General features: G+C 37.6%; 2 protein-coding genes across 2 annotated transcripts in view; both read left to right on the top strand.

Moving 5' to 3' along the window:
- The first annotated feature begins 5,696 nt into the window (after positions 1 to 5,696).
- Positions 5,697 to 9,362, top strand: LOC143575161 (phospho-2-dehydro-3-deoxyheptonate aldolase 2, chloroplastic-like). Its single transcript, XM_077059605.1, has 5 exons — positions 5,697 to 6,122; positions 7,287 to 7,564; positions 7,683 to 7,959; positions 8,706 to 8,951; positions 9,016 to 9,362. Exons 1-3 carry the CDS (start codon positions 5,724 to 5,726, stop codon positions 7,852 to 7,854), a joined length of 849 nt encoding a protein of 282 aa, XP_076915720.1. The 5' UTR covers positions 5,697 to 5,723; the 3' UTR covers positions 7,855 to 7,959; positions 8,706 to 8,951; positions 9,016 to 9,362.
- The window catches only part of LOC143575166 (phospho-2-dehydro-3-deoxyheptonate aldolase 2, chloroplastic-like), a 28,501-nt gene continuing 15,022 nt past the window's right edge, over positions 7,873 to 21,351 (top strand). Inside the window, exons 1-3 of the mRNA XM_077059609.1 lie at positions 7,873 to 7,959; positions 8,706 to 8,951; positions 9,016 to 9,274. Of these exons, the coding sequence (XP_076915724.1) occupies positions 7,873 to 7,959; positions 8,706 to 8,951; positions 9,016 to 9,274 (592 nt within the window). The remainder of the gene's footprint in view (positions 7,960 to 8,705; positions 8,952 to 9,015; positions 9,275 to 21,351) is intronic.

The raw sequence follows: 21,351 nt of genomic DNA, 5'->3' as shown, positions 1-21,351 counted from the left end.
CTGCTAAAATAAGCTGAAATTTAAATAATTAAAGAAAAATAAGTAGTATAAACGATGATGGTTCGGGTGAAATATATGACTCAAAAATCTTCAAATACCATCATCTATAAATATCAAAAGAAACTAAAACTTGAAATTCATCAATGATTTAATAATCACTATAAAGAGGCTCAGACCTATCGAAACATTGGTGCAAAAGGTTCAAAGTGCCATGGCTGCAAGGGTACCTGCCATCCTGCATTTTTGCCACGCCAGGCACATATCCTGAGCTGATGTTAACTCGAACAACATTAGATCATCACAGCCACAAACCTGATTTCATATTTCAAACAACCATCCAAAAAACCCAAATCAAATGTCAATCGACATCGACAGAGGCGGCAACCGGCGTCAGAAACCGTGGATTTAAAAGCCATCACTTCCCCACACCTGAGTACAGCCACCACACCGAATCCGGTAACAATCAGAGGTCATAAACCCTAGATTTAACAACCGTAATTTCCCAACATTGGAGAGCTGCCACCACCACACGATCGCTGCCTAGGGTTCGTAAATCAAACCCGGTAACAATCGGCGATGATGGCGGCAATCGATAGAAAAACACAGCCATAAACAAAGATTATGGTGACAACAAATGAAAAGAATAAAATGAAGAGTGAAGAATTGCTGGTGGAGTCATCAGTAGCAACTTGGCTCATCACTTCTGGGAGAAGAGGTTAAAGAAGTAATAATACCAACACTTCTGGGAGAAGAGGGCGCGCAGACGTTTTTTAATGAAACGTCTTCGAAAAAACAAACACACTGCAGAGCCCAACGTCTGCGCGCCCTCTTCTCAGTGCAGACAAAAGAAGTGGAGAAGTCCTTCTGAGGAAAAACAAACAGCACCTTACTTGAATAGTGACCGTAGCTCTCCCGAATTTAGGATAATACTTATAACTTATATTTATAACTTATAGCGTCGCTCAACTTATACGGTTTGATCCGGTTTGATACGGTTTCATAATTTTAAAACCGCAGACCAAACCGTTCATTACGATTTGAAATTTTTGAAACCGACTGACCAAAAGTTAATAAAAAACCGACCATGAGACCAAACCAATGATCGGTTTGGTTGGTTTCACGGTTTCAAACTGAACCATGAACACCCCTAGTTTGTACGAGGTAAAGCCCATCGACAAACCATTTGGCGATAGTCTTTTCTCACTCTTTAGCATGCAAACTAGCTAATTTGGAATGGTAATTAGACAATGACAAAAGGTATCGCCAAAAGGTTTTGCAATAGGTTTTACCTCCTGTTTTTTTAAACTCGTCGCCAATAGAACTATTATCACATACTCATATACAAAAGAAGTCATTGAAAACATGAAAATCAATTAAAGCAAGTGTTCGCAACGCATACTGAAAGGGTTCCAAAGAAGCCGACCATTAATGACTACTTAGAATTAAAATGTGTATGAAACGTTTAAATCGTTCATTGAACATTACTTTTGTATCTTCTTTCAAGCGGTTGTTACAAGCTTCTATCGCATTTATTATGTTTTTTTTTTGAAAGATCGAACTTTTATAAACACCAACACCAAACAAGAACACAACAGCTAACATTTATTATGCATGGTTTAATTTATGATTTAAATGAACTATGAAATTAAATATTTCTCATTAAAAAGTAGTGTTTTACATCGATACAAAAGACAAGCTGGCAAAAGTTGCGCCATAACCAACACGTGTTTATACCCTTCGTATTTGATACTTTTGGTTTCGTAGCGCTGAGGGTTTTTTGTAGTTAATTAGTCATGTCCAACAGATCATGAACAGAAATATTGCGACCCTGCAATCTATGAATATTGTTTTTAAACGATTTAGTTATGTTATTCAATTATATAGAAACATAGATATTACATCAACATAGCAGGTAGGCGGGCAACAAGCTGCGTCGCCACCCCTTTCTGAATTGCAAACCCTAACATGCTAAAGACATACCCCTGCCCCTTTGGAGTCGACACATTGCTATGCACAACCCGTTGGACCCTGGTTAGGAAACGGATAGCTTCCGGTGCCAAGGAGCCAAAGGTATCAAAAGCCAAAGGGACAAAAACATGTTGGTTCTCTTCGCAGGCTTTAGCATGTTTCTCCACCTTCTTCGTTTCAGCCCTTTTCATTGCTTGCCCAGCTACAAACCCATTATCCCTCAAACCAGCTAAGGGAGATACCCCTGTGAGGTCAACACAAGCGTGTTTTCCCCCGGCCCAACCAAAGACGAGCAAATCTGCCGGTCGTAGAGTGGATCTCCCTTCCGTGGGGTCTGTAAGGAAGTTTACGGGGGCTTCCTTTTTAGCTGATATCCCAGCTCGCCTTAAGATGTCCCAAAGAACGTCCCGCACCCAATCATGTCGGTATTTGAACCCAGGCATCTCCTTGCAATGAACCGCATGCTCTCCGAATTTATCCAGGCAAGCCTTACGGCAGATCGGACATGTTTCGTCTTCTGGGTACATTGGGACCATTAAACGGTACTTAAGAATGGCCCTATACTCGACCGCAGACATGCTTTGGCCCAAGCCATCAATCGGGATAACGGCCAGAAAATCTTGGGCATGAGGACCTTGTAAGCATTCAATAACCGCCTTCTGTCGGGAGGACAATCCAAAAACTTCTCCCAGGCTCTGAGCGATTTTGCCAAAAAGGGCACTCGCCAAAGTTTTTTGAGGCTTTGGTGGGGCGGTGTCCATATTAGAGAAACCGCCAATGTCAAAGTCTGGGAGAGTGCCATTTAGGCGTTCTAGGGCCTGCACGTAGTCTGAGTCCAGGTCGACAACTCCGCTATTCCTTAAGATGTGATTCTGTAGCTTCCAAGACTGAGCCCTCGACGCTACAAAAGCGTAAACCCCAACATCATGAGCCGAAAGAAGGCCTAAACCCCCTAAGCGCATCAGTAAAGATGCAAGTCGCCACTGAAGATCACCAAAGAACGGGCCTCCACATAAAACTATGTCTTCGATGGCTTCTCGAAGCCCCTTATCAAAACAGGATACCGTATCATCCATCATATGGGGGTGGCATGTTCGTAACCCAAAAAGCAACTTAGCAACCCCCATGCAAGACCTAAGCAGGAGGAGTTCGCTCTGGGGATCCCTAAGGCAAGGTAAGAGTTTCATAAGATCAACCGCACGAGATGCTCTCTGCCTCGCCAACTCCTTAATAAAGTAGGGATCTCGACTAACAGCCCCTCCAAGGAGCTTTACCCCTCTCTTTGGTCTACCAATCCCACTAGGGAAGAGCCCATCTTTGACTTTCACCCCATTACACGCTGGCCAAAAAACCTCGGTTTTCTTAATATTAAGTTGCAGCCCCAATGATGGCCCTTCCAAGCTGATAATGTCTAGAGCTTTAGCGACTTCGTTGGCACTACCAATAATAGTCCCATCATCCAAGTACCAAGCATGAAATGGGAGGTTACAGTCATTTTGTACCCGGAGAACAAGAGGGTGTAATGCTAAGGAAAAGAGGAGGGGCCCAAGGGGGTCTCCCTGCTGAACCCCAGTAGTAGCCCCTATACAGTCATCACCAACGTACAACCTAGCCGGCTGGGCATAAAGGAACTGGACCCATAGATAGATAGACGGGCAATGACGATGAACCTCCCGGAGAAGGGCTGTGCGGTCGACCCTATTGAAGGCGTTGGAGAAGTCCACGGTAAGCATAGCTAAAGAACCGTTCGCGTGAAAGGAGTTAAGAAACCGGTTCGCGCTGTGAAGCACCGCCTCTGCCCCATTAGGGGTCCCCACCCCAAACTGAAAGTCCCCTAAATACTGAGTCATTTCCTTCCCAACCATCTTCATAGCCACTTTAGAAACCAACCTACGCCAGATAGCCCCCACAGCAATGGGCCGAATTCCATTATCCGGCTTTAATAAAGTGGTAAGGGGGGCCGAAGCAATAAACTCAGCGAGCACTTTGGGGCACAGACCCCCTAGCCATAAGTTGACAACTTCAGTGATGGCTGAGAGCAGAGCCATGGAAGTCACTGATCCCTCACCACTAAGAGCGTCCAACAAGTGTTGCGCCCGCATCCCGTCTCTCCCGCATGAGGTCCCTTTAGGAAATGATCGGATACATCTAAGCACACAGTCCCCATCCACACAGAGAGTAGGCAGGGTGACAGAGCTAGAAGGCAAGGACGGAGGCGGCACCACTGGGTGTTTATCAATGAGGGCTTTCATGGTTGAATCTCCGAGAGGGGCAACCCCACTTGTACCTTGACTGCAGCTGTGAAATGACCATCCCTGACTTTCCTGAGACATTGTTTAATATTGAGGCTGTTTTCAGAACCCTCATCCCCTCCCACCTCTCTTTTAGAAAAAGTGCTTACCCCCACGTTATCAAAGAGAGAAAGAACCAAGTCAGCAAAACCAGATCCATCTTTCCACACCGCAAGTGCTTGCTGAATGCTACTACATTGCAAAGACTTTCGATTCCCTGACCTGCGTTCCTGCCTAGTGGAAGGTTTCACCACCCTTAAAGTACAACGCGGCAACAATAGTAATTTGACCCAATTCTCAATCGAGCCTGGTGAATCCACTACCTTGCGTAAAGCGCATGCCAAAGTCTGAGCAAACGCCAGACGACAATTTGTGGGGATGCTCTTAACCGTTTGAATGGGAAGGGAGAAAACCCGTTCCAAAAGGGATACATCCCCAACCACTCCTACAGATGGACCTGGGTCCCTATCCACAGACACGCGATTAGGTTTCTGGATCCCAACGATGAATTCTCCAGCATCTCCAGAATCCACAGAAAAAGAATAGACACCATCAGCATGCTTGCACCCCCTGCTTAGGGCATGCAACGTCATGCACCTCCCACATAACCATTTATACCCCGACCGAAGGGCTTCCCCAACATCTATAAAAAGGTCCAAATCCTTGGAGATAGCATCTTTTAAAAGGTTCTTCCGAGTATCCGTTTTGAAATGGGTACTTTGCATGTGCTCAAGTAGGCGGCAAAACCCCGAGGACCCAGGTCTACCATCCTTACACTCGTGGAAATGCTTAAAGGGGCATGGCCTTAAACCGTAAGTGGAGCTAGGACCAAGCCTTCCTGTATTTACGTTTCGAATTCTTTTTATGGTAGCCATGTACACACGAGAACAGAAAGCAAACAAATCACAAAAGACACCGGACCCCTAAAGACCCCGACTCGAGATGAGTTAGAGCAAAAATCAAAGATCAAACCCCTCACACTCGAAGGAGGGGAGCAACTACGGGTTGCTCACCCCCCATCTAGCACCCCACAACAACCGCTAAGGCATAAAAGGAGGAAGGTATACAGGAGCTTGGGGTAGAGTAGTAAGGGAAGACTTGGTGTTTCATATGACCTAGGTTCAATGTTTCATGCTCCTATCATTTAGTTTCAAAGACACCAAGGTAATAATGTAAGACTAGGCTTGTAGGTGACGCTCACTAGTTAGATTCTTAAACTGAACGAGTTTTATCTTATCACACTATCATGCTTCCGAGCAAGTGTTCATAAACATTGGTCTCGGGATATCGTTTTTTCCGAATTAAAATGTGAGCGTATCCCGATATATAAATTCCTTAAAAAAAATCACTTGTAAATTGTAGGATACCATGGTGGGCCCCCACTTCGTCCATGACATGCTTCCATCTGTCCCATAATCACCCCTTTAATTCCCAAACTCCATCAATCAATCACCGATCACCACCATGACCACCACCTTCTTCCACCACCACAAACTCTTCAACCCACACCCAATTCCTCCAAAACACAAACCCATCACCACCACCGTCCGTGCCACCAAATGGACACCCAGTTCTTGGAAATCAAAACCAGCCCTTCAAATCCCAGATTACCCCGACACCACCCACCTGGACTCCGTCCTCAAAACATTACAATCGTACCCTCCGATTGTCTTCGCTGGTGAAGCCCGGAAACTGGAGGAACGGTTGGCCGCCGCCGCGTGCGGCGGCGCGTTCTTGCTTCAGGGCGGCGATTGTGCCGAGAGTTTTAAAGAGTTTAAGACGGATAATATTAGGGATACGTTTCGGTTACTTTTGCAGATGAGTGTTGTACTTATGTTCGGTGGTCAAATTCCCATCATCAAGGTACATGTTATTATTATTTTTTTTACATATGTTGTTCTCTGTTTTCGAAGTAGACTCGAGTTCGGCTTGTTTTGACTTACGGGTTGTTGTTTAAGAGCATGTCTGGATTGAGTTTGAAAAACGCTTATTGACTTATTGGTATTTTCAAAAAACTATTTTGAAAAACAAGATTTGAGGCTTTTGGAAAACTGCATTTTAACCTTTTAAAAAGCTAAAATAAAAAAAGGTTTTTGTGATTGCCTAACACATTTTAACTTATTACGTTTTAACTTATTGACTTTTTGAATTTATAAGCCAATAAGCATTATCAAGGTACCTGTTAATATGTTATTGTTTGCATATGCTGTTCTCTGTTTCCGAAGTAGACTCGAACCCTGCTTGTTTTGACTTACGGGTTGTTGTTTAAAGCTCGAGCTTGCATTGTGAGTAGCTTTTTTAAGCTCGTGCTCCGCTCGATTATTATTTATTAGTTAATTTATATGGTTTTTTTATTATTTTTATATATTTTGAGAAAAACTATAACAAGTCTAAGCTCGGCTTGAGTTGTGCAGACCTTAAACAAGCAAAAACACGACTTGAGCTTGGTTTTGTGGCGTAATTAATGCATTGTAGTCTAAAAGAGAGAAACCCTAATAATGCGCACGACTCGTTAAGACGCGATGAGCTTCCTATACAAGGCTCGAGCTCTTGAGCTCGGCTACCGAGTTTTTTTTTAAGCTCAAGCTCGGCTCGTTTATTATTTATTAATAATTATTAATTAATTTGTATATGTTTTTCAGTTTTTTTTTTAAATTTATTTTGAGAAAAACCATAAGCCTTGCTCAGCTCAAACTCATTTAGAACTTAAACGAGCTAAATTATGGCTTGAACTCGACTATGCAGTGTAATTAATACATAGAAGTCTAAACGGTGTAAAACTTAAAAATACACAAGCTTTATTTGAAATAAGTAGACGAGTTCGAACTCAGCTGTGTGTATTTTTAAGTTATACTACCTCGTTTAGTTCGGGTACTTGAGGCTCGATAACTAAACGAGCTTTATTTGAAAGTCAGACTTGGCTCGTTTCGAGCTTTTTATTGATCCAATCTCGAGTAGCTCGAGAGCGTCTCGGCTCGTTTGAACCCTTATTTCAAACTGTTAATTATCGATTGGTTGCAAGATTAGGTGGGGAGGATGGCTGGTCAATTTGCTAAGCCTAGATCAGACTCATTTGAAGAGAAGGATGGTGTTAAGTTACCTAGTTACCGAGGAGATAACATTAATGGTGATTTGTTTGACGAAAAATCGAGTATTCCGGACCCTGATAGGATGATTCAGGCTTATACTCAATCGGTCTCCACGCTTAACATCTTAAGGGCTTTTGCTACTGGTGGGTACGCGGCTATGCAGCGAGTTAACGAGTGGAATCTTGATTTCACACAGCATAGTGAACAAGGAGACAGGTATGGAAAATATGCGTATTTTTTATGTGAAAACAAATTATGTTAAGAGTTTGGTTGGCTGCCGATATACAAACAACACTGATGTCCGTGTTTTTAAAGACGCCTTTTTGATCGATAGGTACCGTGAACTGGCGCATAGAGTTGATGAAGCAATGGGGTTCATGGCAGCTGCTGGGCTCACAACCGCTCACCCAATTATGACGACGACACCGTTCTGGACGTCTCATGAGTGCTTGCTTTTGCCTTATGAACAAGCACTTACAAGGGAAGACTCTACTTCGGGCCTGTAATATGATTGTTCAGCTCACATGGTTTGGGTCGGTGAGCGCACGCGCCAACTCGATGGAGCACATGTTGAGTTTCTAAGAGGAGTTGCAAATCCTCTTGGGATTAAGGTATATTTGCTAAATCTTGCATATATTAATGCATTTTTAATCATTGTAGGTTGTTTGTTCATAAACTTACTCTTGTTGGTTGTTACCAATCAACTTTTAGACTTGATCATATAACTAACATTGACATGGTCACATGGATAACATTCTTAAAAAGAATTTTTTAGAATCTTGTTACCTAAACGAGCCGATTAAAAGGTTGAGCTCGGCTCATTTAACTTAAAGCTTGAGCTTGGCCTGTTTCGAGCTCGTCTAAGATCAAGCGACTCGTTTAACTTAGTAGAGCTCGAGTTTGGCTGGTTTCAAGCTCTGTATCCAAAGCTCAAATTCACCTACTTAGAAATTTTCCAAGTTCGAGTTCACCTCGTTTATTATTTTATCAATTATTTTATTTATTTAATTATATAATTATATTTGATAACATAATTAAATTTTCTATATATTCTTTATATCATATACTGTTTAGTTAGTTTTGTCAATAAATAGATATGTGATTGTTTTCATTGTTTGATGTATATCTATTATATTAAATAACAAAATGATAGAAATGACAGAAACCAAAACCTAATGAAACCATCTAATTAATTCTTTATGACTTATCATATATTTGTTAATTTTATTATATTTATTTCGTGGATTAGATTTTTTTTTTCAATTTTATGGATTTGATAGTTAACCAAAAACGAAAAAAATTAAAACCTAATGAAATTAATTAGGTTGATAATGAGATTACTGTTTTTGTGACGTAGGTAAGCGATAAAATGGACCCAAAGTTACTAGTAAAGCTCATAGAAATCTTGAATCCTCATAACAAGCCCGGAAGAATCACCGTCATTTCAAGAATGGGAGCCGATAACACAAGAGTAAAACTTCCTCATCTGATCAGAGCGGTTCTTGGTGCTGGTCAAATCGTCACTTGGGTTAGTGACCCGATGCATGGCAACACCATTAAAGCTCCCATGGGGCTCAAGACTCGGTCTTTCGATGCCATTAGGGTATGCGAGTTGTTTGTTTGTAATAATAATTGTTAGACAGCATATAATATTAATTGTTTTGTAGGCTGAGGTGACGGCGTTTTTTGATGTGCACGATCAAGAAGGAAGCGATCCAGGTGGCGTTCACCTAGAAATGACGGGCCAGAATGTGACCGAGTGTGTTGGTGGTGCAAGGACCATTACGTACAATGACTTGAGCTCACGCTACCACACCCATTGTGACCCGCGGCTCAATGCTTCTCCGTCGTTGGAACTTGCGTTCATCATTGCAGAGCGACTCAGGAAGGGGCGGCTCAGACGAGGGATTAGCACCTCGACCGCAGGTTTTATACGTTAAGTATACAAGTAGTGTTACTCTGTAGATGCCTATAGAATAAACTTTAGCTAAAAGACTGTAACAGGTTATGTGAAATTTACATAAGATGAAATGTAAACGTTTGTATTAAAAAATAAGGATGTTTATAGTTTATGTGAAAAAAATATAACATGTTATGTTACTTTGTTTGAAGCTGAGCCTGAATTGCCATTATCGTACAAAGGTTTATTATCTTAAGTTTTTGTTAATTATTTTAGTCTTACATATTTAAATAATTTGATTCGTACCAATTGAAATAAAAGGTATATTTAAAAAAAAATATATGCTTTAATTTATTTTCAAATCATTTGACCTACTTCTCTTATTCTTAGTTTTTTTTTTTGAGTTAATGTCATTTTGGTACTTGTGGTTTGTTAAGTTACGTAATTTAATATCGTTTTTGAATTTATTATAAATGGCTATTTCACTTTTCTAAAACTTGTCATTTTATTTGTTCGTTAAGTCATCGGTAAATTTGTAATTTCATTTATTTAATTTATATTCTTTTGGATCTAAGTATCATTTTCATACATGTGCTTTATTCAATGACGCAACTTTAGTACCTTTTTGAATTTATTGGAACTCGATACTTGGCTTAGTTTTGATACATAAGCAAAATCAAAAAAAAAATTACATATTACAACTAAAAGGTTGTTTCTAACCCTAGATGCATAAAAAAATTACATATTACAACTAAAAGGTGTGAAGCTTTGGGATTGTTATTTGACTTAATCATCTGATGTGTCAAATAGTTATTGTTATCGTATCCGGGCATACTGTTATCATACCCAAACTTTTAAACAAAATTAATACACATGAATAAAATGCAAGAACAATGGCTAAGACGAACTCAAGTCTTGAAGCTACTGAAGAAAATTGACAATCAAAAACAAAAGGCTAAAAAACATTTTATGTATTTCATAGTTGTTTTCATCTTTTATCATGTATTTTAGTGACCTTTTAATTGTAATATGTAATGTCTCTTTTGGTTTGTTTATGTATCCAGAACTAGTTCAAGTATCCAGTTGCAATAAATTCGAAAAAAAGGAACTAAAGTTATGTAATTGAACAAACCAGGTGTACGAAAATGACACTTATCTCAAAGAGAAAAATAAATAAAATAAGTGAAATTACCAATTTACCCCTTACTTAACAGATTCAATAAACGATATTGGAAAATAGTACTATAATGGCAAGTTTTAGAAAAGTGAAACAGTCATTTACAATAAATTCAAAAACGATACCAAAGTTGCGTAATTAGACAAACCACATATACTAAAATGACACTTAGGGGGTGTTTGGGATTCCTTATTTTCATCAACTTATAACTTATAAACTTTTTGAAAAGTTAATAAGGTGTATAAGGTGTTTGGCAAACCATAAGGTCTTATGGATTTTAACTTATGGTGAAGGCAAAATAGAGGGGTTTTAAAAAGTTAGGAATATGTAACTTATTAACTTAATGAGTTTGATTTACCTATTACACCCTCTCACCCTTAAACCCACTCCTTTTATAAAAGAGTGTCCCTTTTGGTCATTTTGGTTTTCCCCAACACATAAGCTAATCTAAACATTCTTTTAAAAACTTCTTTTCAAAATTTCATAAGTTTACAAGTCCTTTTAATTAAAAGTCCTTTTTCACTTAAATAAGCAATCCTAAACACACCATTAACTCGTTTTTTAAACAACCAAGTTTTATTAGAAAAAAACCCATCTTATTCTTAATAGCTAATTTAGCTTAAAGAAACAAAAGAACTTTTACTGTGTATTTGTAGGTTTAGTCCCATCTTTTTGAAATTTTTATAGATTTACGAGTATGATTGTAGAGCGTGTGGGATTTTTTCGTTCTTAAAAAGAAACATAATATCTGTCGAACTATCAGATGCCCCCCCTAATTAATGCATGAAATTCTTATAAACATGGACAATAAATGTAGCTTTGAATCAACGAGTAAACCATATATAGCCGCCTTTTAAATATGGCTGGTTAACCATGAAATTCTTATAAACTTGGCTGGTATCCGAATTTAGTTTTCACTTTCTAACTTGTGGCTAAGAACGAACTAAGGTCGTATGTCACTTGAATTGAGTTAGAAACGAGTGAATCTTAAGACCTCTAGCTCTTGACAAAAACCTTCAAATCAAGATTTTTAGGGCATCCGTCATCATAAACTCCTTCAATAACATCGCTACATCAGCACCCAAAAAATATCTAAAAATTGCTTATTGGGAGGTTTTTAAATCTTAATACTAGAGGCATACATGATTTGAGGATGTGAAATAAGAAATTTGTAATTGATAAATCTCTTAGTGGATAATGTAATATGTTAACTGTGAATGATTCTAAGATGCGGTGTGACATTGTTATTATTTGTAGTAATGGGGTTGAAGAGGTAGGTCCCAGCAGAGACCAGTTGGTCCCGCAAGACTCACCTTGAACAGGGACGTCTGCGCAAAGGCCATCTGCTCCCACAGGACCCACCATGCTCATAGAATCTTACGCGCAGTACACAAGCTGTACACGCAGGAAAAGCCTCCCAATGGTGAAGTACCCCGCCTGTTCCCGCAGTTGCGGATACAAGCCATCAGGGAAGGCTACCCGCAGACAGCAGGGCTACACGCACAAGACACTAGCTACTTCAGTAGTCACATGAAGGAATGAGCAAGGCGGGAACAATCCCGCCTAAATGAGCCAGTCTGATTCTGAAAGATCTTTTGTACTATACTTACCAAGGTATGGATAGGACAGACGATCTGACCAGAACAGCCCATGAGCCAATCACAGGGTGACAGCTCACCGACAACAGTGCGAGGAGGAACACCCTCTAGTACTGTTTGTCACTATTAGCCGCTGCCTACTCACCAACCCTTACTGTGGGGCATGCGCAGCCTACAGTTGGTGGAATAGTGTTACTGTTGGCCGTAACCTATTCACCAACCAGCATGGCCTGCGTACAATCCACAGTAAGTAGGACGTGCATAATCTACAATTGGTGGAATAGTGCAGCCGACTTTGTTACTGTTGGCCGTAACCTACCCACCAACCAGTATGGCCTGTGCATAGTCTACTGGTGATTGAACAGGAATACTGTTCAGCCGGCTGTACCTTCTAGGGAACCTACCTTCGGCTATAAATACTCCAACATCTTGGAATGGTAAGATCATCTGCTATCCAGTTATCTAGCAATCTCTTAATATACACTTATATTCAGAGCAACCTAGTCTGATTCTCACGCCGGAGGGTGGTCACAAGGAGGAACCCCCCCCCCTTCTCAGTGACGAGCTTACGGTGTTTGTTTTGCAGGTCTCCTGAAGAACAGCCTTCTCAGCTAGATCTCATTCGTGGGAAACATTACTTAACCCCCAGATTATCTATAATCTGTACCGGGTCACTTAGTGTTTCTTCAGGGGTTGAGTTCAAATACATAGCTTTCTAAAATTAGGAAATTATAGGAAGGGTATCATTGTATCAAATAACGGACTCCGACTGAACTCAAACAAGTTATATTGAAACCGTCTTGTTGAATTCTACGATATTGGATTTCAGGTTTTCGTTTTTCAATTTATAGCTGGTAGATTTTAAAATTTTTATTCAAATCATTGTGTCTTTTTATATATCATTATGTGTTTTTTTTTTGCTTATTTTCATCATTGTGTTTTTTTTCCTCGACATTGTGTTATATTACTCAAATTGTGTTATATTTTGCTCGACATTGTTTTATATTTTGCAATCTATCGTGTCTTTATACCCTAATTCCTAGATTTAGGAAATTGTGTAAATAAGTTAACCAATAATAATGAATATCGATAATCAATTATGTGTGAAGTGAAACGTTTCTGTAATGCCCTCAACAACCCAAATCAATGTTTAATTGTGATGTTAGCACAATTCCATTTTTAGAAAGCTTGATATTTTATCACTTCATTTAGTCAAACAAAATGTCCCATCATTAATGCATGAAAACCATATAGACATGTACAATTAATAAGGTTGTTTGTGTCAATGAATAATCACATGTATCGCAATTCAATTTACGCCTTAACTTGTGCCCACAAATGTAGAAAAGTCGTATATGTCACTATTTGAAAGGTTTCCATGTATGACAAGTTTATGTCACATGCTATATCCGAACTAGCAAACCGGCCACTTACGGAGTCGATAGAGGTCTTCTCAGGGCTAGTTGTGCTTCATTAATGGTAGGGTTCAGGTCTAGGTCGAGCTTTCTTTGGTGTTGTTTCTTTTGATATTTATTTGATTGAGTTTTGATGAAAACTAGTTTTCTAAGTAGAATGTTTTGTTAAATATCACCATTTTTCGTTGCTTTAAAAGGCACCCAAACCAAATCCTTAACTGGTTCACCAATACACTGTTTAATATAGCCGCGAAAACCAACCCACTTATGGTTTGGAGACCCGATTTGAAAGTTAATATAACCCGGTTGTCCAACTGGTATTTTGATAAAATGATATAACCCATTTGTTATGAAGAAATCAAACAATATGACTCTTAACATAATCGATTTTTTTAAATAAAAGCTAGATAATATTACTTTTAATCTGCGGATTTAAGAAAAAATAAACACCGTTACTATTAATATGTTTTTTTAATCTTCATTACTTACTTGATGAGATACGTCTAGTATTTCTTCATGGTGGTTTTTTTAATAGGAATTAACTTGTCGGGGGTGAAATAAAGAATGGAATAAAAATAAAAGGAAGGGGGTTGGAATGAAATTATTTTGATTTGTTTAAAGCACTCACAAGTCACATCTATCCACTATATCCCCCTAATCTTAAAATTTTAAATAATTAACAAAAACATCATTATATCCCATCCATCATCTTTGTATCCACTCTTTATTTTGATTACAGAGGACGAATACTATAGAAAATTAACATATTTTATGTTTATTTCTATAAAAAAGAATATGTTCGTGTTCGTTCATTTAAGTTAACTGGACATGAACACAAACCCACAATCAACAAAAAAATTTGTGTTCATATTCGTTCACAAAGAGAATGGATATGTTCGTATTCATTTTAAAAGAACAGTTCATAGACTTACACAAAACAAAACAAAAAAACAAATAAACATAAATAAACAAACTTACATGAACATTTTTTAACAAACAAAAACAAATACAAATGAACATAATTAACTAAAGATAAACTAAATTTAGTTAGCATCCATGAACACAAACAAATAAGTCTAATATCACATTCATCCAAGCATATGCACATATGTGTATATTTATATGAATATAAATACTTATGTATTTATTAGAACTCGACGAGCACCCGCACGAGCATTGGGAAACACAAACATGGTAATCACGTAATAGATTTACGGGTGTTCATTGTTCCATTTGAAAGTATGAAACTGTTTATTGGTATAGGTAGATTAATAATTCTTATTTTAAACTCAGTTTATTATCGAAGAACAAATGAAATGAAACCTAATCATTGATAATAGTTTGGTTTGCTTGGGTTCAAATTCAATGGTCCCGTTTGGGTTTTCCATAACAAAAACCCGTTAATAACAGCTTGGCTCATGGTTTAATTTAAAATCATCAAAAGTGGACCGCAAACACTTATACGTAAAATGTTATTTTTTTAAATGAAAAAAAATACCATGACAATACCAGACTCAAATTAAAGAGAATAAAATGTTCGTTTTTATGGTGCATTTTTTTAAAAAAAATATTCAAGTACAAAAAACCGTTTAAAAATCTTGGAGAAATTTGATTAAAAGTGAAATTAAAAATAATAAATGGATAAAAGATAAATGGCCAAAGGAATAACATTTTTTAAATTCACAAAAGTTAATTAATGTTAAGAAGATAAAATTGTAACTGTTTTTTAGAAATATAAAAGACACGTGAGATTTAATGATAAAATGAATTATATGTGTTTGAAAATTTATAAAACTGATCTTAAAATATACCGTCTTAACTTATTCATCAGTCATGCATTATATATATATATATATAGAGAGAGAGAGAGAGAGCATAGATTTAAACAAACATAAATAAATATGAGAAAATTGCCAAATGAGTCCCTGTGGTCTTTCTACGGAGTCACAATTAGTCCCTGCTAAGAATTATGAACTTCTTACATCCCCATGGTTTACAAACTGAACTATATGAGTCCCTCCATCTAAAAGAACGTTAAGTTATCCATCCAAATAAGGGTAGTTATGTAATATTGCCCTAAAACTGTTTACCCTGGTCAATCAACATCTTCATAGCCGTTCAATATTACAGCGACGATCCAAAATATCTCGGCGACCATTAACTGAATCCAGCGACCTTCAATATTACAGTCAGCGCCGGCGCTGGCCTTCAAGCCGTTCATTACTTCAGCTGTTCAATTTCAGCCGTATTCCGATGGATTTTGCAGCCCCGGTCATTGATGTGATGAACTGAAAATTAAATCTCGAACCAGAAATAAACATACATAAGTGATGAACTGATTATGTAAACACTTGAGGGGTTACCTGAAATCGATAGCGAGAAAAACGAAACCTCTGACTCTAAAACCTTCAACCGAGTACAACTGTTAACAGATCGTAGGTGTAGAGAACTGATCGTGGCTGTAGGGTTTGAGGGTGAGAGAAGAAGAATTAGGGTAGAGGACTGTTGGAGTGGAGTGTGGAAGAAAAGGGGCAAGAAAATCGTGGCTGCTGGAGGATTGCTTGACCTTGACGGGCTGTTGACGAGCTGTGAACAAGAATGGCTGTTAGGGTTCCATATTTGAACAACCAGATTGATCAGTGAACAAGAAGGGCATAATTTATTTGTTATAATCAGTCAAGGGTAGGAGAGTAATTTCATGCTTATTTGGATGGATAACTTAACGTTCTTTTAGACGGAGGGACTCGTATAGTTCAGTTTGTAAACCATGGGGATGTAAGAAGTTCATAATTCTTAGCAGGGACTAATTGTGACTCCGTAGAAAGACCTCAGGGACTCATTTGGCAATTTTCTCAATAAATAAATATAAACAAGAGATTCACAAACGTAACTACTTATGTAAGTAATTATGAAGCTTCTTACTTTCTTCATGTGTTAAAGCAGAAGGTTAGCATGGGTTATCTTGACCTAACCCTTATTAGCTCATCTAAAAATAGTTAAAAGAGTATCTATCCAATATGCTTCTTTAAATGCCTAACTGGATTTTAATTATTCAAAACATTACACATTGAACTATAGTAATCTATATTAGTTATGTGGTCAATAACACTTTTAACATTCAGTTTTGTTGTGAAAGACAAACATACATTTCAATCCTAACGGAAAGGTAACTAACTCCCTAATCCCCAATGAATGATTGGTCGATTGTGTTCCCAAATCCCAATTAAAATTATGTAAATTGTTTTAAAACGATATAAATGAAAGTCACGAGCGCAGATAAATAGAAAGACGAAAACCATAATTTTGATATCATATATAATTTAGCTATATAAATCATTAGATTATAAAAAGTTAACCCACACAACACAATGCAAGTATTACTTCATGTAATAATAAGATAAATATCAACCAAAAAAAATATTGTAAAACTAGTTTTCTTTTCTTGTGTAAATTAAATGTATCATCGGTGGTGTTATGTTATTTATGTTGATTTCTTTAAATTGGTCCCTATAATTCATTTATTACATCATGTGATATCATGGCCAAGTCACAATAGTACCCTTTTTTTGTCTTCTCTCTCGCACTAGACATTAGTTTCGTGGTCCTCATATCTCTTATACAAGATAAAAAGAGGAAATAGTGATGTGTTATTTTGGCTTACCTGCAATCATTAAAACATGTTACATGACGACTCGACGTACGTAGTTGGTTTTGTACAACTTAAAATTTATTACTTGATGTTGTTGTGGTGATCTTGTTGTGGATTTCTTGCTTAGGTTCACCTCATCAATGTGTCTACGTCTATGAAATCTGTTATCATTTGTCATGGCTACAACAACTTAAGCTTGAAGATGAAAAGTTATGATGATTCTAAGTAAGTACTTCATAATTTATGTTGAATAAAGTCCAATAAGTTGGTTATTTAGGGCATGTTTGGGATTGAGTTTGAAAAATGCTTATTGGTTTATAGGCTTTGTTCAAAAAGCCAGGATTTGAGGCTTTTGAAAAACTGCTTTTATACCCTCTCATAAAGCTAAAATAAAAAATATTTTATGATTACCAAAGACATTTTAACTTATTAGCTTTTTGAAAACACCAATAAGCCAATAAACACTTTTCAAACTCAATCCCACGTGCTCTTAAAAGCCCAAATAAGTAAACATAATACTTTGTTTTCATTTTTCACCCACTCTATCACGGGTGGAAATATCCCTTGGCATCCACACATTGTGACCACAATGATAAACAATGAGCAAAATGCGGCATTTTGATATTGCACTTTGCAGTTCACACATGCATTACCCTAATCATAAAAGGTTGTATATAGTCCTATAGTCCCAGTAGTCCCGGTTGGGACTGTTTGGTGTTGTATATATTGGGTTGTAAGGCCCCGTTACCGGTAGCCCTACTTTCGTGTTGGATTTACTCATAAACACAGTTCTAAATATCAGAGTTAATTAAAACTTTACGCGGAATATAAAACTTTCATAAAACATTACATAATTCATAACTTGTCTCAAAACATCATTTGTCTTTCAACATGAAAGCATTAAAATTAAAACATCATAAGTCTTCAGATGCCAGACTCTTATTCTTCTGCCATGTGTCCCCACTCAAGCCAGCTGTCTCATCCTACTCACCTGCGTGCATACTAAAAGTCAGCTACGCTGGGTGAGTTCTAGTTAATCATACATTATACAATACACAATAACTTATATTCTTTCATTCATACTTTCATACTTTCTTACTTTCATACTTTCTTACGTTATAAAGAGCATTACGCCCTACATTCCTCGAGTATTATTAGGGCTCGGTACCCTCCTTCCTCGAGTATTATTAGGGCTCGGTACCCTCCTTCCTCGAGTATTATTAGGGCTCGGTACCCTCTTTCCTCGAATATTAGTAGGGTTCGGTTCCCTAGTTCTCGAATATTAGTAGGGTTCGATTCCCTCTTCGTTACCATACAACCATACATCATACCTCGAGTATTATTAGGGCTCGGTACCCTTTTCGTAACCATACAACCATACAACCATCATTTCCTTCTTTTATTAACTTTATCACGTTCATACATATAAGCATACATATCATATCTACTTTATACATATCGTTACAACCTGACAGTACGTGCAATATCCGAAGATCGTTCACGTACTAACAAGCAATCATTCATACATTTAACATCATTCATATAAGGCATACACTTATCACTTAGGATAAGTGTATTAACTAACATATAGAGTATGCACACAGCCCCGAAAACATAACACAGAAGTGGGGCTAGAAACTCACCTGAACACGGTTACGTTCACCGTTAATCGTAATCCCTTTCTTCAGTTGTGCACGGCTGACTGTATAACAAGTATACGTATCAATTAAATATCACTACTCATATCATCTTTCTAGTCTTAACTACTACCCACAACGAACGGGGTCCGGGGGCAGCGCCCCTGGCAGCGGGGTATAGGGGCGGCAGCCCCTAGCATGGTCCAAGGGGCAGAGCCCCTGGCTGGGGTCGAGCTGCCAGGTCAGCTTGAAAAAATTTTATTTACATTAACTGTCTTAACACATTTTCCATTAGGTTTTTAATTTATTTTCTAAGCGAACTTAACTTTAGGCGAAGTTAAACCTTAAGCGAACTTAGCTTTAGGCGAAGTTATCAGTTAGGCGAACTTGGCCTTAGGCGAAGTTGTCAGTTAGGCGAACTTGGCCTTAGGCGAAGTTATCAGTTAGGCGAACTTGGCCTTAGGCGAAGTTATCAATTAGGCGAACTTGGCCGTAGGCGAAGTTAAGCTTTGAAGGCGAAGTTATGCTTTGAAGGCGAAGTTAAGCTTTTGCAGGCGAAGTTGTTCAGATCAGCTACGGGTTTGGTTTTTATCAAGCATTTTGGCGATTTTAATACCCTTGTTATGGTTCGACATCACCCCTTACGTTCCCTAACCGTTTTCGTTCGTATATATATCCCGTATATACTATAAAGCTTGGATCTTTAAGGTAAAAACGTTCAATACTACGTAAACTTTAAAGGTCAAGAACATACCTTTTATACGTTCGGTGTGGTCGCGGTTTGCTTGGTTATCTCGTATATTGAAGATCTAATAATGGTCGGCTTGATTCTTGGTCTCAGATGTCTCTCTCTCTCTCTCGGCCGAATATGGTGTAGCGTATGTGTGTGTTTTTGAGTGTGTAGAGATTATGATGGAAATGAAATGAGGGTTTAGGGTTTTAAGTTGGTTTAGGGGATATTTATATCCCTTAAAGCCCATGGACCTAAGGCCCATTCTCATTTAACCCATCTTAATTAATCTAAGTCCATGATCCGTTCTTTACTCGACATTAATTAATTAATAACGCGAAATCACTAAACGTAACTTTCTTTATATAACATTATAAATTTTAGGATGTTACATGGGTAGTCTATAAACCAAAATCAATCAATTAAACAAATAAACAAACCTGGTAATCTTGCATGCGATTGTAGATGAAAAAAATGCAACATGGATTATTCTCTGAATTGTGTCATCACTATCAGATAAATATACTTGTGGGTTACACACAATAATCTATCGAATAAGACAAATTTTGTATATGAAATTGAATTTTGAAGAACCTGTGTATATGATGAAGTAACCGTCCTCTTTGTTATTTGTATTCGAACGAGTTATGTATGAAATTTACCGGGAAATATTGATTGATATGTTTTTATTGATTTCCACGTGAGCCCATACAAAATAATTATAAGCCCATATGATATATTACCCTTAAGCCCAACTAAATTAATTACTTGAACCCAAGTATAAAATCCAATATTAAAGCCCTCAACGTCTTCGATTGGTTTAATCATAAAAGGTTGTATATAGTCCTATAGTCCCAGTTGGGACTGTTTGGTGTTGTATATGTTGGGTAGTCTATAACCCAAAATCAATCAATTAAACAAATAAACAAACATTGTAAATAATGCATGCGATTGTATTATCTGAATCATGTAATCACTATCAGATAAACATATTTGTGGGTTACACACAATGATTTATCAGATAAGACGAGAATTCTATAGACGGAATTGAATTTTGAAGAATCTGTATATATGATGAAGAACAAGAGAAGAAGTAACTGTCCTCTCTGTTGTGTGTATTCGAACGAGTTATGTATGAATTCTACCATGAAAAATATCAATTAATATGTTTTTATTGATTCTCACATGAGCCCCAACAAAATAATTATAAGCCCATATAATATTACCCTTAAGCCCAAGTAAATTAATTACTTAAACCCAAGTATAAAATCCAACAATAAAGGCCGAATAACATTAGAATTAAATCGAGTCCGCACTCCTCTGTCACCTAACTCGTTAAATCTCTAACGTTATTTCCTCGATAAACAAGTTAATCCAATAGCACTAACATAAGTACATAACCAACATTTGGTTCCATACCATTTTGCTTCTTAACAATTTGATTGGTTAAGCGTGACCATTGTAAACGTCGAAGAGAGGTTCTGGTTTCGTGCGAACTAGGCTGCTACCAAACAGGAGGATTGGCTCAGCACGTTGACAGGAGTCATGTGGGTTCAAGGCACAATCCAACCATTGCAGTGGTTCACAATGACGAGGGGCATAAGTATTTATACAACTAGATGCATCCCGGCAAAGTAATTTCTAGATAAAAAAAAACCATGGTTTAGTATAATATTCTAAGTTCTCCTTAATATTTATTACATATAAACAGTTATTTATATGCTATGGAGCTATTCTACTAGCCTACACACTAACATCGGTCCAAGCAGCCAACTTACCAACACATTAACTAGAGACATAAATAAAGAAAACATAGCTGAAATATAAATTTCGATCAATATATATTTAAGACTTTTAGTTAATAAATAATAAATAACTGTTTAAATACAACCAAATT

Source organism: Bidens hawaiensis, unplaced genomic scaffold (assembly GCF_021521415.1).
Source record: "Bidens hawaiensis isolate Kalapana, Puna unplaced genomic scaffold, B.hawaiensis_p1.1 tig00027301_1, whole genome shotgun sequence".
NCBI lineage: Eukaryota > Viridiplantae > Streptophyta > Magnoliopsida > Asterales > Asteraceae > Bidens > Bidens hawaiensis.
The sequence above is the reverse complement of the archived record's forward strand: the minus strand, read 5'-3'. Positions and strand labels throughout refer to the sequence as shown.